The sequence below is a fragment of the Zerene cesonia genome, unplaced genomic scaffold (genome assembly GCF_012273895.1).
Source record: "Zerene cesonia ecotype Mississippi unplaced genomic scaffold, Zerene_cesonia_1.1 Zces_u005, whole genome shotgun sequence".
NCBI classification, from domain to species: Eukaryota; Metazoa; Arthropoda; class Insecta; order Lepidoptera; family Pieridae; genus Zerene; species Zerene cesonia.
The window spans coordinates 339374-356087 of record NW_024045135.1 but is presented as its reverse complement, the minus strand read 5'-3'; the positions used below and the strand labels follow the sequence as shown (position 1 = coordinate 356087).

The 16714-nt window shown below is 32.2% G+C and overlaps 2 protein-coding genes across 5 annotated transcripts in view; both read left to right on the top strand.

Moving 5' to 3' along the window:
- The window catches only part of LOC119838785, a 58988-nt gene extending 47885 nt beyond the window's left edge, over positions 1 to 11103 (top strand). For all 4 annotated transcript variants that reach the window (XM_038364887.1, XM_038364889.1, XM_038364890.1 and 1 more), the window contains 2 exons: positions 7391 to 8079; positions 8439 to 11103. In XM_038364887.1, coding sequence (XP_038220815.1) covers positions 7391 to 8079; positions 8439 to 8549 — 800 coding nt within the window. In that variant the 3' untranslated portion in view covers positions 8550 to 11103. The remainder of the gene's footprint in view (positions 1 to 7390; positions 8080 to 8438) is intronic.
- Positions 11104 to 12522: 1419 nt separating this feature from the next.
- On the top strand, positions 12523 to 15986 carry LOC119838796 (1,2-dihydroxy-3-keto-5-methylthiopentene dioxygenase). The gene is made up of 4 exons (XM_038364913.1): positions 12523 to 12804; positions 13380 to 13546; positions 14298 to 14430; positions 15228 to 15986. The coding sequence occupies exons 1-4, from the start codon at positions 12679 to 12681 to the stop codon at positions 15357 to 15359; spliced, it is 558 nt and encodes a 185-aa protein (XP_038220841.1). The 5' UTR covers positions 12523 to 12678; the 3' UTR covers positions 15360 to 15986.
- Positions 15987 to 16714: the final 728 nt, after the last annotated feature.

Genomic DNA, 16714 nt, shown 5'->3' with positions numbered 1-16714 from the left:
CGGAGACAAAAGTATGTGCAAGTGCATATCCAGTAAACACTCTGCTACTGCTTTGATCCGTACGCATTCCTGATACAAGAACTAGGTTATACAACTTAATTATGCTCATATCGCGATTCCGCAATGCATTTTATATGCATTAAAAATTGTAGCATGCTAGTTCCTCGCCTTGTGTAACATCTGAATTCCAGCTTTACGCACGGAAGTTTTAGTCATTAGTGGGTTTCGATTGGAGTTTCAGTCAATTCACATTCATTCAGTCTTTTAAGCGACTCGCTGTGGCCCGCAGTTTCACCCACGTCGTATATGATGTAATAACTATCCTACAATAGCCTTCTTCAATAAATAGACTATTTTCACGTCAAAATGGAGCGATTATGATACGATTTTTGAGTCTGGTAAATGTAGACAGTGATACAGGCTACTTTTTAAAGTGGTGAACCATCCCATAAGAATTTCCCTTGACCACGTGGGCAAAGCCGTCGGCGGAAAGCTGGTACATTATATATTACTTACTACTCTATATCATCATCAGTTATGCTATTTCTATCTCAAATTTGAATAGGGCACTGGGCTGGTACAGAACCGAATTCACAAAGCCACGGTTAGCGTTTATCTGTCTTATATTTTGTACCTACCCTCTTGATATCGAAACCTTGAATGAGTCCGTTGAAATGAAAGCCTTTGCAATGATTCAATCCCTTCACTACTTCGCTTCAAATATAAAAGTGTACCTATTCGCTAGGTTATAGGTATATAGCTTCATCTTCCTTGAATTCCAAAATAAATGGAGAGAGTTTCCAAGAAGGAACTTAATTTAAGGATTCAGCGAGAGCACAGCTACAACATTATACAGTACTGTAGTACAAGTAAATTAAATTGAACATTTTGTTATAGACTCAATTAAAAGAATACGTAAAGCATTAAATCGAGTCATCATACGACAAAAATGTCTTAAAACATTTTGGAAAAGAGCGAGAGAGATACACTTATACTGATTTGCTGATAGTAACCAAACATAACTAAAAACCATTGCTAGGAAAGTGGCTTTCAAATGAAAGCAACCGCATTGAAATCGGTCGATCCGTTTGAGAGCTACCTCACCACAAATAGACAAGCCACAGCGTCATCTCTCTTCGCAGCGGGAGTTAAAAAAGGTATATATATTATGTAGTTTTGCTTTTCGATTGAATTATAAATTGAAATGAAATGGTGAGCATTTTATGCTTTGAAATGCAGTATTTCCCGTTTTAACTTTAAATTCAGTCACAGTAGGTTGAACCCGCTTGTTGGTATCGGTAAATGAGAGCGGAAAATGTTTTAAGGGTCCTTTTGAATTTTTGAAATTGCATCTCAAAATGGCTTGATTTGTGTCTGCAAATAATTTATGCATTAGTCATGTATATATTGTATCACGCCATTTCAAATATAAATACATAAGACATGATATAAACTAGAAAAGATTACATTATCGATCTCTTCCAGACTGGCGGTACAGAAATAATAAATGTAATGTGGGAAGTATATGTGTGGAGTTTTAAAATCCATCCTAAACATCGATAGAAAAAGTCCATAAATCACACTTATATTATAATGTGATAATTTCTTTGTTTGGATGTTTGTCCGTCAACAACGCTGAAACTACTGAACAGATTTTGATGAAATTTGATGTACAAACAGGGTATGAGCTCACTTGGGTGATAGGATACTTTTATCCCAATGAAACGCTTGGGATGAAACAGGAATATTGATATCCGGGCGGAGCCGAAACGAGCCCCTAGTATATTTAATAAATGTAATATGGGAAACTGATTAATTGGAGTTTTTAAATTCATCGTATACATCGATACAAAAAGTCCATAAATAATTAATAAATACACGAGTCACGAGGAAGTCTTGTATCAAAATTGTTCGATAATCGTGTATCCGCAATTGTAAGAATCATCGACGGACACGATTATTATGAATTCTTAAATGTATTCTTATATTGTACACATATATTACATACATATGTATAATAAAGATGGATGCATAATTTATTATCTACAGCACATACAAATATGCAATATTTAATTATTGTATGCGACCTCACATCAAATTATGATGTTAAGAAATATGATATTAAAAACAAACAAAAGATACCCACTATCAGCGTTTTCTACCAATCGAAATCATAGTTTTTTCCGTTAAAGTTCAGCATCATCTTTTCGCTTCACCTTTAGTCGTTAGAGATCACCGTCTAATGACGCAAAGCAAGAATCGTGATGGCGGCCTCGCGCAGTGCGCCTGACTCACAGCGTATGTCATGCAGAGAGTGCACGGTTTCGTAAACCACGAGATTATAAATCCTTTGTCCGTAGAAACACATCGTCTTGTGTTTTCTGGACTTAAATGTGTCAGGGATTTTTGTTTACGACTCTCAGAACGTCGAGTGTTGACTGTAATGACGAATGACCAATCCCTACTGTTGTTATTAATGTGTAAGTAGCTCTCTGTCTGTCTCTTCTTCACGGCTTAACTACTGAACAGATTTGGATTAAATTTAATATACAGATAGATTAAGGCTCGAGAAGGGACATGAGATAGTTTCTTGTCCCGGAAATCCCACGAGATCGGTGAATATATGGGGGAAAGACTGTCTGCTTTTCCTTGACTATACTGGCAAAAAACGCGCCCTGAAATTTAGTTAATAGTAAACTCTATCACTGCATAATTGCAAGTGAAGGAAATGGCGGAGCATTCCTGAATATTCAAATGCTTTATAATTTACCGCAAGAATCTATATTGTCTTTCTTATGTATAAGTTTGTTATACATAAGAGAGATAATATAGGTTATACATAATGATTATTAGATAATTCTTATAATTTTTTGGTTATTAAAATCGGTTAAAATATTTTTTTTAAATTCCATAAATACTCCACTGTTATATTTTCGAAATGTATTTTTTTTTCTTTCCTTGGCGAACATTGTTTTTCGTTGTATTTATTTTGTAAGCGTATTAACTTTACACAGTATTCTCTTAATTACACTCATAAACTACAATTTCCATCAACGTCTATATTTACTGGCAAACAATCTTAGCCTTCACTTAACGAGCGCGCCTTTTTGTAACATAATTTTCGTGGGGTTTTGTTAAAGTTTAGTTACTCGGTGTTAAAAATAAAGTGGAGATAGGTGAGAATCGTTCTGATTTTATATATCTTTTGAGTTTTTCTTTTGTTATAGAATTGGTGAATTAAATAAGTATATGTCATTTATACTTGAAAATAAGCACAACATTAATTAATATATGGGACACAGCTTAATTAATATATAAAAATTTGTTAAAATTTACACAAAGTATTTGTTGTTTTCCGAAAGAAGTATTGAAATGAAGTAAATATGAAATATTTTAAATCAAAACTCTTTAAAATAATAAAATATAGCATCTCATTTTAATAAAAAGTAGAGAGAGATGAATAAAACTCACAATCTTACTGTTTTAATGCAATCATGGCATTAAATCAATTATATATTGATTACACGAATCATAGCAATGTTATTTTTTTGCACATTGCACATTACAAAATATAGGCAAAAATATATATAAAGAAGTAGCAAATTCTCCTGAATTTAATGTACTACAAAATAGCCAGACCAGACAACGTTGTCAGTTATATAAATCAGTTTACGGTATGTACTGAATATAATACCCAATACCGTGTCACCTTCGCTCGAAAGGTTTCCCAGTAATGGTCTTCAGTTGAGTATTCACACCGGCTTAAGTGTTGTGCCTTGTGAGACATTTTATATACCACAATGATACAACTGAAGTGAGCAAGGTGAAATCGTTGAGTGCAATGTCTAGCGATTTAATGTTTTGTGAACAATAAAGTTTGGAGCGGAGTGTAGTGGCTGGGTTTTATAATTTCGTTCTGGTTTTTGAAGACTTGAAAACTGTGTCGATGGTACATGGGTGTAGGTGTTGACAGTAACATTTGTTGTCTGATGTGTGTGAGTTTTGTTGTGTGCGGGGTCAGTCTTAAGTAATATAGCTGTAGATGTAAATAATGTAAGTGAATCACGAATGTGAACGACTACAGTGTTCTCCGATATTCTTCGGTTGACTTTACTTTGGGGAATACTAAGAGAGCCCTATGGAAGTCTAAATATGTTCACTCTATACGGTATAAACGGTTATTATTTAGCAAATATAGCGGATCAACAAATGTCAACTCTGCATTACCACAATTCTTACAAAGAATTTTTTTTATCTGTTTTAATTAATAAGTGCAATAATTTTGTAAGACACATAATTATGGTGATCCTCACTGTATTTAAAATTGAAACCCTTTTTCTATAAGATTGTTCTCGAAAAATTCTAACGCTTGCTAACCTTGATGTTTTAAGAAACAATTACGAATTAAAAAAAGCACCACAAATATTCACTCCCTAGCGGTCCGCCCCGGCTTCGCCCGTGGTACAAATATAGCCTATAGCCTTCCTCAATAAATGGGCTATCTAAGAATGAAAGAATTTTTAAAATCGGACCAGGAGTTCCTGAGATTAGTGCGTACAAACAAACAAACTCTTCAGCTTTATAATGTTAGTCATATATTCCACAAGAAATTGGTTATTTTTCAATGGCTCAGCACAATACCTTACGACCACAGTTTCATACATAGTTCGACCTTAAACAATAACAATGGTATAGATATTGCTGTATACTCGAATTTATCCCTCGTCAACGTGATGTTTCCTCTGGTGAATAGAACAATGAAGGGGCACCATAAATTGCCCATTGTTGTACACTCGATAACCTCTGGGCCATTTGAGCGCGGACGGCAAAACTGATCTCATTATGTTTCGCCTTTCATGGAATTTATATAACGAGGTTATGGATATAATAGCTCTTTATATAGATTCGAACTGATTGTATAGTAACCTGAGGCACTGTTCAATACAGAGGACCAGTATTGTTTTCATGGGCTTGGATTTTCGTTATGTTTCCTTGTATAGTTTATAATTCTTTAACGTGCGACATCTTCATTAATAATTTAAAGACGAAAGTCTTTCTTTCACGTGAAATCAGAGTGTCTAAATGATTTTTGTGTCTAGAGGTAACTAGGAGGGTAGAAAGTGTCATAGGCTACATTTTACCGCGTCTAAACATTTAAATTGAATGGGAATTTCCGTTTACCACGCGAACTAAGCGGCGGGCGGAAGGTACTACAATAACTTATCAATGTTTATGAATGCTATTGGTGGTAGCTTCTGTGTTCTGTTACTTATGGGGACGTCGTAAATGTGACGTTAAATGGATTGCCAATCAGCCGATACAATTTGATGGGCAGTTGTGATCAAAGGACGCCAAGACGAGAGATAATCCATCTCACATGAATAACCGGCTCGGACACATTAAAAATAAAAGAAATGATGTTTCTGCCAAAGAATCTATCGAATTGTGACGTGCGAGGGATTTCCTATGTCTATATTAAGGAATCTTTGTTCGTTTTATTTCTAGATTTTAAATTTATATTTCAAGATGTAACATAACATCAGTGTAGTTAAAGTAATGTATTTAACATAAATTGATTCATATAGTATAATGGCAACTAAGCCTTAATTCTCAAGAAATTTAATATTTTGTAGCTGCGCCCCGCGGATCCACCCGCGTAAGTCCGTATCCCGTAGGAATAGCGGGATAAAAAGTTGCCTATATGTTATTCCAGTTATCCAGCTGTCTACGTACCAAATTTCATGGCAATTGGTTCAGTAGTTTTTACGTGAAAGAGTAACAAACATCCATACATCCATACAAACTTTCGCATTTATAATATTAATAGGATGTCGGCAATGTCCATACATGTTTCTCATTCAGCATTCACCGTGTAAGTTATAATTGCAAACGTTGTTTAAATCCTTCATTTATCAAATATTAGATCAAATCTGAAGTCTCGATCGAACTCTTATAAAACAAAAAAAAAACATAATGTCAACGCTTGAATGGGTAAAAAGTATTGTCCCATTTTCCCGCATTCCTAAAGAAAACGTTATCAAAGACCTAGTTTGAAAACAATGGCATAAGACGGAACGCGTAGCATTGACAATTCGTATCAGCATTGTAGTACGGGAAGTTATCAAGGTTGTCGCAAAATCATCCTTCATGGAAAGCCTTAATAATGGCCTATGTCGATTTATTCGAAGGAACCACGTAACCGAGTAACTATTGTCTATTCTGATATAACAATTACAAAGGTAAATGTTCCGCAGAACGGTTTGATAGAAGAAGAATACGTTTGCAGACATTTCATCTCGTCTACATAAATGAACGAAATGATGGAAGGCTATGGTAGGCTTTATTATATCACAATGGTAATGTTGCCAATATTAATTCGTGCTCACGGATTAAATAGACGGGGTCACTGATTCCTATGACCTGTCTATTTGAATATTATATTTATCATTTCGTGCGTAGCAAAACTATTGAAAAAGTTTATGCCATGAAAAAAATACAAATAAATTACGCTCAGTCTATAGCTGTATTATATTAAATTTATATTCGTGGATAAGAAGATTTCGAAAGAATGTTCTATAGTCTAATACAGGATGTTGTTTTATTGATGATATTAATGAGTAACATTTTACAAAACATAAATATATCTGACGAAATCACAGTTATTACGAATTAGATACAATTGATTGAAATCCAACACGATAAACATTGAACTACCCGCATGTACGCAAATTTCGCACGCTTCATGAATTTTAATTCGCTGCCCTCCTGCGAAACTAATGTAATTGCTGAATCATCAGCTGAATGTTACGTTGGTACGAAAAATATAAAATTCCTATATGAAGTTATGGTTTTTTCTCCTGCATATCGTATAATAATATCGCATCCATGGTATATATATCCATATATGTAACGCGCAATGTATGTTATCCTTACTTAATAACTTAACAGATTAAAAAAAGATTGTTCATTTTATGGAGAACCTACAGAAACTTGTTCAATGAACCGTTGTCTGGACAGACTTTCAAGGACATTTTCCTAAATATGAAACCCTTCTCAACGTTAACCGTGACATTTTGATTTGTACTCGTATTTCTTGCAATCGTCGTTATGACGTTTGAATATTCAAATAATGTAATCCCTATAAAATATGTGGGTGGTTTTAGAGGCGGTACGCGCTAAATTATACGCTTATTTATCCACTTGTTATTATTAGCTATCCACTTTTTTCGTCAAATTTATCTAGAGTTCTACGAAATAGGTGAAATAAATAATTAATGTCTTTAAAATGTTAAATAAATACTCATTTTCTGCCAGTTATGTTATCTTTACCTTGAGACTTTTAAAGAGCTTGATACTTAATGACTAATTATGTCCTATCTTATCATTTCAGTGAGCACCGGAAGAACCCTTGCTGCGCCTCAGTCAGACGAACTAGAACAGGGATCGAACCTTGAAACTGAACGTTATGCCGAGAGACAGCCTAGAGCTATGTATTTCACGAAAACACCACAAATAACTACTACAAAGTCGCCAGAGAACGTAACTCAAAAGGAAATACCAAAGAGTTCTGTCGCGCCAAATGTATCGTTGACAACAGACGCCGTCCAAATTCAGTGGACTCCAGTGAACATCACAGACAATGCAACTTTTGAAAGCAACCCCAGTGTGAACACAACTGCAGGAACATTTACGAACGTGACAGAAGCGCAGAACGCGACATCCGCTCCCAAAAGGCGTAATTTGACGAGACCAGACTTTATAAAAGATGGTATTGCTTTAGAGGGACTGTTGGAGAGTCGGATAGTGACTGAAAAGCCGTTATCCTTGGAAACGGCGTTCTTGCAAACGAGGATACCGCCGAATATAGAATCTTCTAGACGGGTCATAGATCCCGGCGAAGGCGGGATGGATACTGGCGCGATAGCTGGCATATCGTTTGCTGCTCTGGTGTTAGCGGCATTGGCTGGGAGCACTGCGTTCATTCTATACCGAAGGCGGTATCTGAACAAACCTCAGACGTTGAACGATAAATGTTCTAACCCTGACTCGAGTGGATATCTTGATGATAGCACTATAAGAGTAAGTTTCTTTATTTGTTGACCAATTAATAATGTTGAATATGCACTTTATTGGCAATGTTTCATTGATGCAATTGCGCTAAGCTCGACCAATAGTTTAAACTTTAAAGGAATCTTAAAAGTCCCACGTCTATATAATTTAAAAATTAAACATTATCGAACATTTTGTATATTCTGATCTGTATCGCTAATTGAGTTTCTTTGTATACTTTGCTAGCCAAAGATTTATTTGTAAGCCTCAAATCGAAAAAAAATTATTCATTCTTTCCGTTCAATTAAGCCATAATAAATGAACCTATTTCTTAAACATCTTTATCCGTCAGTAAACACAAAATTTACCGCTTAAATTTCACTTTCCAGGACAATTCAGAAGAAATGTACAGCCTGGACAACGACTCGTTCCTGAACTCTCTAGAAGCTATGACCATACAAAACTATTGGACTGACACAGTGAAACACACCAAGTTATAAAAACAAACTCAGACACTATGTGACATTTGTGACAATTTAGTTATTAAGATTTAAGATAAAAACTTATCTTCAGAGTTAGTGTATTTCAATTACTTTAACGTTATTTTGTGTTGTGTAAATAATTTAGTACATTTGTAGCTTTTACAATTGTTGTCTTCTTATTGTGACTGTATTTAGGACTAGAAAGTTCGCGCTGTTTTTTCCAACATTTTTTCTGCGATGGCGTTTTGCGACGTCGCAAATGAAGCGCATGTCATTTGTCTGTAATCCAAAGTGAATATTTAATCGGAAATCGCCGAAAATCGTTCATAGTACCTGAATAAGCCCCAGATACATTTTATTTGATTCTACACATACATTTCTCTTTCTCACATACGTGCAAGTCACTTACTGAAAAGGGATAGAGCGATGAATAAATTTTTAATAACTCCATTCGTATTTATTAAGTGATTATTTTATTAGTAACCTTGATCGGTCTTTATTGAATAAAGACGGTGAGGTATACTTTGAAATATTTCTCTATAAATATATTGGTGAATATATGAAAAAACCGTTAACTTTAAGTCCATCACTGACTTTCGCGGAATAGATAAAATATTTAAGTCAAATATGTAATGCTTTTTTTGCTTTAAATCTTTAGCAGATTTGGTATTTATACAACTTTTATGTAGAAACTGTGAACTGTGGGTTTTTAATTAGTCTGAATGGTGGGATGAATATTTTTTAAATATTCCATGGCCCCATATATCAATGGGTGTACGAGGTGTGACAAATAACTATAATTTTAATATTGTTCATACGACTTATCAATTTATTTATTTAATTTTATGGCTATTGTAAATATCTAATAATTATTTAGTACTTAATTTTGTGATAAAACATAAAACTACAGCATACACTATATTCTTAAACTCAAACAATTTTACTTGCAACTCTCATTCGTAGTTAAAAGCTGGTAATATTAAACAAAAAATTACAATTCCCGCCAAATGTCAGATTTCTTTAAAATAAGTAATTTAATATGTGTCTAAATCATGGATTAAATACAAAATAAGGCGGGATTATATCTTTAAAGGCTTCTTAAACGCCAAATGAATGTCGATATCTAAAATTATATTAATTTGCATAATATAGAAATAGATGCTAATGATCTCAATATTCAAATTAGTTTTTGTTCATAATATTATATTTTAGCTTCATAATGCTATTATCTGTAATATATTATAATTTAATTCAATTTACTTAAATTCGTATAACTTACCAAAATATGACCGTGTAACGTTTATTTTTAAATTTTATTTAAACATTCGGTAATTTTGTGATTTTAAAATGCATAGTATTATGGGACTTTATTTACTTTCGATTTGATTTTGGTAGTTTTTAAAATTGTTATTACTATATGCACTTGCCTAAAATATTTTTAAATATAGCAACTAACTCATTAAATATCAAAACATCGTTTGATAAGGGACTTATTTTGTTTTAGTGTGCTCTTTTTGAACGCAAAAAGAGTCACCCTGAAACAATATACATAGTTAAAATATCCCATTTAAATAATATAACAGTACAATAGAAATTTAATCCAAAGAAAAAAAAAATACATGAGACACACGTTCTAGCTATATAAATAAACTTAACAATTGAAAATTTACTCTAAAAGGATATAAAACATTTTAAGGTGCTTTGGGGTAATTCTAGCAGCGTAAAAAAACGCTTGACAAAGATGATGTTATTATATATTATATTTTCATACTGAGACAACTTCTGTATCCACTAATTTTCGAAATAACTCTACATTCGCACATACCTCAATGCACTTTACATGTAAAATTTAAATAAATGTCATCTGAATACATGTTTTCTAAAATAATAATATTATATATGATTAATGTGTCAATACAAAAATTCAAAGAATTTTCTCGCATCAGCTTTTACATAATTTATATAATCCAGGGCGTTACTTGAACGGTGACATTTAACAAGTAGGCTAGTCTTTTAATTGAACAGCTGATTAAGCTAGCAGGCTGCGTCATACATACTCTTCTTATATCAATGATTTTATTCCCCTTCCAAAATATATTTACATAAATATATTCACTTCTTACTGCTTTGTGTAAAATCTATTTACAATTTGTTTTTGAAATATTTTTATTTGGTACCTATGTGTATGAGTTCTTATTGTGATTTTGCTTTCCGTCCACTACTTTGTTGCATTTATATTGTTCAGTTTATGTTTCTGTGAATTTTATTGTTCTGAGTGGATAGTTGTTCTTATTTGAACATTTGAAATTAATTATTGTAATTTGCTTTATTGTGTAAATGTCACCATAAAACTGTAAACACCGATAGATTATTATAATCGATTCTGCGAATTGTAATCCGTCAAAAAATTGTCATCCGTAACATAATGCTTACAATCCAACACATTATTTTGCGTTAGATTAAATATTATAATCTATTTATACATAATCTGCACCTGATGGACGTTTGGGGGAGGTAAATTCTCGGCATAATACATAACTACGCTATTTTCGCATTATAGTAAAAAAAAAAACAAAATTTTTGACAGTTTGCAATCTCGCGAATTAGTTTATATTTTACGGTTTTTACAATCTTGCGGCGAACTTAACACTTATTTTATTGTAATCAAACTATATTCCATTCATAGATAAAAATATTCATAGATGCTCTATTGTCTTTGATTAAGTACAATTTGTTATTAATCTCCTAATATGATGAAATTAAAGTGGAACATACTTTTATTCGGAGATAGGGTTAAATAAAAAAAGTGTTCAATTCGCTTTTGTAAACATATAATATGTATAGTTGGTATTTTTTCAACATTAGTAATTTTTCTTAATGAAAATTCGGGTTGTGAGTAGTATTTTTTGGTTGTAGAAAGGGAACTACATAGGTTTTCTGTTTGTATTATAATCATATCAAATGAAACTATTTTTAAGATACAACAAACATTATATCACTTATGATATCTTTAATAATACATAATTACTTACCATATTCATTGAAATGTAACTTTCACTTAATGTTAATAATAATCCAATGTAAGAACTTAAATTTCTAAAGTTTCTTCAAATAAGGCAACTAATTATATTATAGAGATGTGGATAATAATAATTTATTTCGATACCATGAGCTTAAATATTTTTTATTTGTTGTAGAAAACCCATTCTATTGTATGTAATTTAGATTATATGTGTATTCTAATAAATATTAATAAATTAAATTTATTTTTACTGGCATTGAGTTGTGTGTTTCATTTTTCACTTAGGCTATAAAAGGATATTATTATAATTTTTACTTATAAAGTCCAAAAAATATACAAATAAAATGAAATAGTCAATGTTTATTAAACCGTTAGTTACCATAAAGTGCCGGAAGCTATTAAAGCAAAGGATTATAATTTAGAAAATTACTTACGCAAACAATTTATAAAGGACAAATTTTATAGTGTAATTGTGCCGAATTATAACTAAGGAACCTAACACACAAAGTCAATCCATGGAAATGGAGGCTAAAAAACATTCATTTATTTATTAATACAGTAACAAGTTTTACCCAAAGCATTACATGTATAGTTTGCATGATAAATAAAAAAAAAAAGGATACAATTTGCATTTTTATTAAACAGTAGTCCTCAAGCCTAGCCTTTCTGCCTGTCACGTAACGGATATTTTTCTTGATGGTTGTACTATTCGCTGAAGTACACAAACAAGGTAATCAAAAAATCATTAATGAGGTAAAACCATTAACAGTTACAGAGTTCAGAAGTTAGTACATTTACCCCGTTTATCTATAACAACTTGGGTCTTGGTTTTCTAGGTATAGAATGAACCCAAGGGCTTAGTTACAGACTAAAAGTCCTAAATATTCCAATGTATGCAATAGAGAAGACTGTTATTTTAATTTGTGCTCTCTGCTCTCAAAAAAAGTTGTCACTTGTTAATCAATTGTCAAAGTCAAAGTAAATTAGATAGCTGCCAATTAATTGTAAATACAATTCTTTATTATTCTTCGCAGTTCGATCATTACGACTACGATTGCTCGTTTTATAGAATTAACAATTGAACAAACCAAACCATTTTTCTATCAGAATTTTACACTTGTGAAAATGGTGAAGGTATGGTATATGGATGATGACACTCAAAGTGACCAGCGCCTGGAACACCATAGAAATCCTCCAGAATACATCTCAGTGAACGATTTATTGAAGAAAACCGGTGTAGAATATTTTAAAGTAAGTTTACCACTCTTATCACAAGTACTGTTGGTCCCAGTTTTTTATCTATCAGCACAATTGACTTCAAGGGTCAATACCAAAGCTAATTATCTATTTAATTTTAACGTGCTTTTAAATTATTAAGTGTGTTTTATAACTTTTTTTAAGGTAATATAACTTTATTTGTTGAGAAAATACTCAGTAGAATATGCAAATCAACCATTTCTTTTTCTTAATTATGAATTTATATTTATATAATATTATTTGTTTTCATAATGCTCTTTGAATCAATATATACTTAAACACCTTCACTACCACAATTTAAACTGTTTTTATTTGTACACTTTACAGAAAAATCTTTGATATCTATAAGTTTGAACTTTGACACAGCATTTTTATTCAATCTTTGTATGTTATCAATCATAACAACATTATTTCATCCATATTAACAAAAATAGACATCTTACAATTTTGATAAAAGGAATTATGAACTTCTCATATTTTTAAGTCTAGTTTTCATAGCATTTATTTTGAAGGGAAATGTAATTTTTTATTTATTTTCTATGTCTTATGAGATATTAATTATTTCACAGCTCAATGTAGAGACATTTGCCACAGATGGAGTTTTGGATAAGCTAAAAAAGGAGAGAGGATACACATATGAAGATGAAATTACATGCTCCGAGAAGTGCTTAGCCAACTATGAGGAAAAACTGAAATCATTCTACACGGAACACTTGCATACTGATGAAGAAATAAGGTAAAATTTTTTCACATATATATAAACTAGACCACATTATTCATTTAAAATGTGTCTTAAGAACAATAAAAGTATTATTAAAATTGATAGTTGAATTATTTGTCTTATAAATTGAATGAGTTATTTTTGAGTTTTTATTTCCATACAAAAATACAAATCTTTCCTTTATACTAATGCTAGCTGTCGGCCTGTGACTTTGCATACATGGTCAAAGGAAATTCTAGTGGAAATGTGATGTTTTATTTTGGGATATGTCACTCTCTAACCTCACTAACTTTCTCCAGATACAAAAATCATAGTATAATATCTCTTTGTTGTGATGTGAAAGACAAACAAACACACTTTCTAATATTCATGAGCAAGTGTAGATTTATTACATTGCATTTTATTCAATGTACTCATTGAAGCTCAAGGAAGTTGTCATTTTGTGATACATAGTTTTGTCACATTTTTCACCAAATGAAACAGTACTGAGGTAAACAAATTATGGATGAAATAAGAACTGTCAATTTGAGCATACTCTAGTCTCAAACTGCAGTATTTTATAACTTGCATGCATTGGGAAGAGAGAGAGAGGTCTAAAATGCAAACCCGAAAAAGAAAAATAACAAAAGTATATTACATAAAAATGGAAACTGTATAGAAAAAAAATATATATAGTGTGCTTATTATTATGGAAGGATTTAACCAATAAACATTTTTATGACTGTTAAATTTCACACTTAATAAATTTTTATTCCACATGTTTCAGGCTGGTGCTAGAAGGTTCCGGATACTTTGACGTACGAGACAGCAAAGACCAGTGGATCCGCATCGCCGTGTTCCCCGGGGATCTGATCATCATACCCAGTGGGATTTATCATAGATTCACTCTTGATTCTAATGTAAGCTTTTATATATATTTATATGATTTGATATGATATATATGTATTATTAATTATAAATTAATGTTGAGGAAGGATGCAATGAATTTAAGACAGGTTACCTGTAAAAAATTATCAATTCGCACGTATCGCTAATAAATTTTTTCATAATTCATTTGCCAAGGGGCCGTCCATAAGTTACGTGAGATTTTTAAGGGGAGTAGGGGGTCGAGTCAAATTAAATCTCATCTAATCTTACGTTGGATAGAGGGATCTCTTCTCACAGAAATGAAAAAAAAATCCTCACGTATTTCACGGCCGCCCTTTAATGCAACTATATTATGTTTGTTTATTTTTTTATCAATTCGCGTAATTTTTTATTGTGGGAGTCGAGAATGCTTCGGCACGAATTGGCCCAGCTCGCACCGGAGATATACCACACCCCCACAGAAAGCCGGCGTGAAATAATATCTTGCTATTGTGTTTCGTACGGTGAGTGGGGGAGCCGCAGGCCTATTTCCGTCTCCTAGCCCTTCCCAGTTCATTCCATTGTTTCCAGTCATCAATATTTCCTTATCCCTTATTCCTTAAAAGCGGGCAGACCATTCTCAGAGGTCTGAGCCTCTGCAAATGTTCATGGGCGGTGGTGATCGTTTACCATCAGGCGACCCACCAGCTCTGTTGCCCGCTATGACATAAAAAAATCTATTATTTATATAAAGATTAAATTGCCATGTTGACCATTACGATCTGTTAATTAAAGGCAAATAAATGAGCATACTGCTTCATAAAGTTGAGCAACGGGATAATTTTTTCAGAATTTCATTCGGGCCAAACGCTTTTTCGTCGGAGAACCGGTGTGGTTGCCATACAACAGGCCAGCTGACGATATGGAGTGCCGTAAGGAGTATGTAGAGAAGCTACACAAGGGATTCGTCGCTGCATACTGAATTATTGTGAAGTTTTTTTTTTTTTTTTTGTTATCAATAGAAGATGTTTTATATATGTTGGATGTGGTTTTATAAGATTTTACCCAAGTATATTGAAATGTTATTGAAAATAGGTATATTAAAAATGTAAACAATGAAATATTAAGGACCAAATAGATAGATTTCTCATTTGTTAGTATATGAGTAAATGTAATTTTCTCATATGTTTATCATATTTTTTCTACAGGCAAAGTGACTAATAAATTGAAACTCCCCCACCCCATGTTGTGTTATCGGCCATCTTCAATTTGATATTTAACACTAACACATATTACTAGTAGGGTTTGACCCCTTGATTTGATGCCCAAATTGAGGGAGTTGCATTTTCTGTTGCTGCCATCTTTGAGCGATTTTTATTAAACATGCTTACATGCTAGGAAACGGACATTCAAGTAAAAAAATTAAAAAATCTATATAAGTTGTATTTCTTTAAATATTTGCCATATTTTTGTTTGAAAAACTACCTATTAAACGTGTAGTAATTATAAATAATGTGATAATATTAATAATGATATTCAAATGTTACTAAAAATATATTATTAGTGTAAGTTTTTGAGGTGTTATTCCAATATACTTGTTTAATTATTATCATGTTTTTCTTTAATCTGTCTACCTTACATGCTTGTTCAGATAGGTAATATTGCTGTACATTCAATAAAACTGAAACTATTGATAAATCTATATAAAAGAATTAATTGTATATCAGTAGAAGAGCAAAGACAACCCAGGAAAAAAATTTCAACGCAAAGAAACAAACGTGTTCCAAAATCAAATAATTTTGTATTTGTTTAAAACTAGCCGTGCTAATATTTGGAGCGAAAATTAAATCAAAATAAAACATTTTATTCACTTATACGGGGTGTCCCGCTGATGGTGTACTATGCTCAATAGAACCTATAGTTTTGCACATTTGATTACGTATAAATACAATTGAATGTTCTATTGTGCGTAGGTTCAATACCACCGGTGGACACCTGTATACGTCTATGGATCTATGCGTATAGAGTCCTTCATTTTCCATGGCCTTCTAGAAAAATCTTGACATTTAGAGATATATATTTATATACAGCGGTAAGTTATTATTATATTTATTATTATATATTATATATATATTTTATAAAATATATATATAAATATGATACTATATCTACAACATTTCTGTTTATAGCTTATCGTTTTTAAATTCCGTTTTTATTTTAATATCTAACTGTCACCAAGGAATTAACAGAGTACAAAAAAACCACTCTTATTCAATTAGGTACTATTATAATCTAACGTAAACAACTCAAAGTAAAAATAAGGAAATAATAAGACTG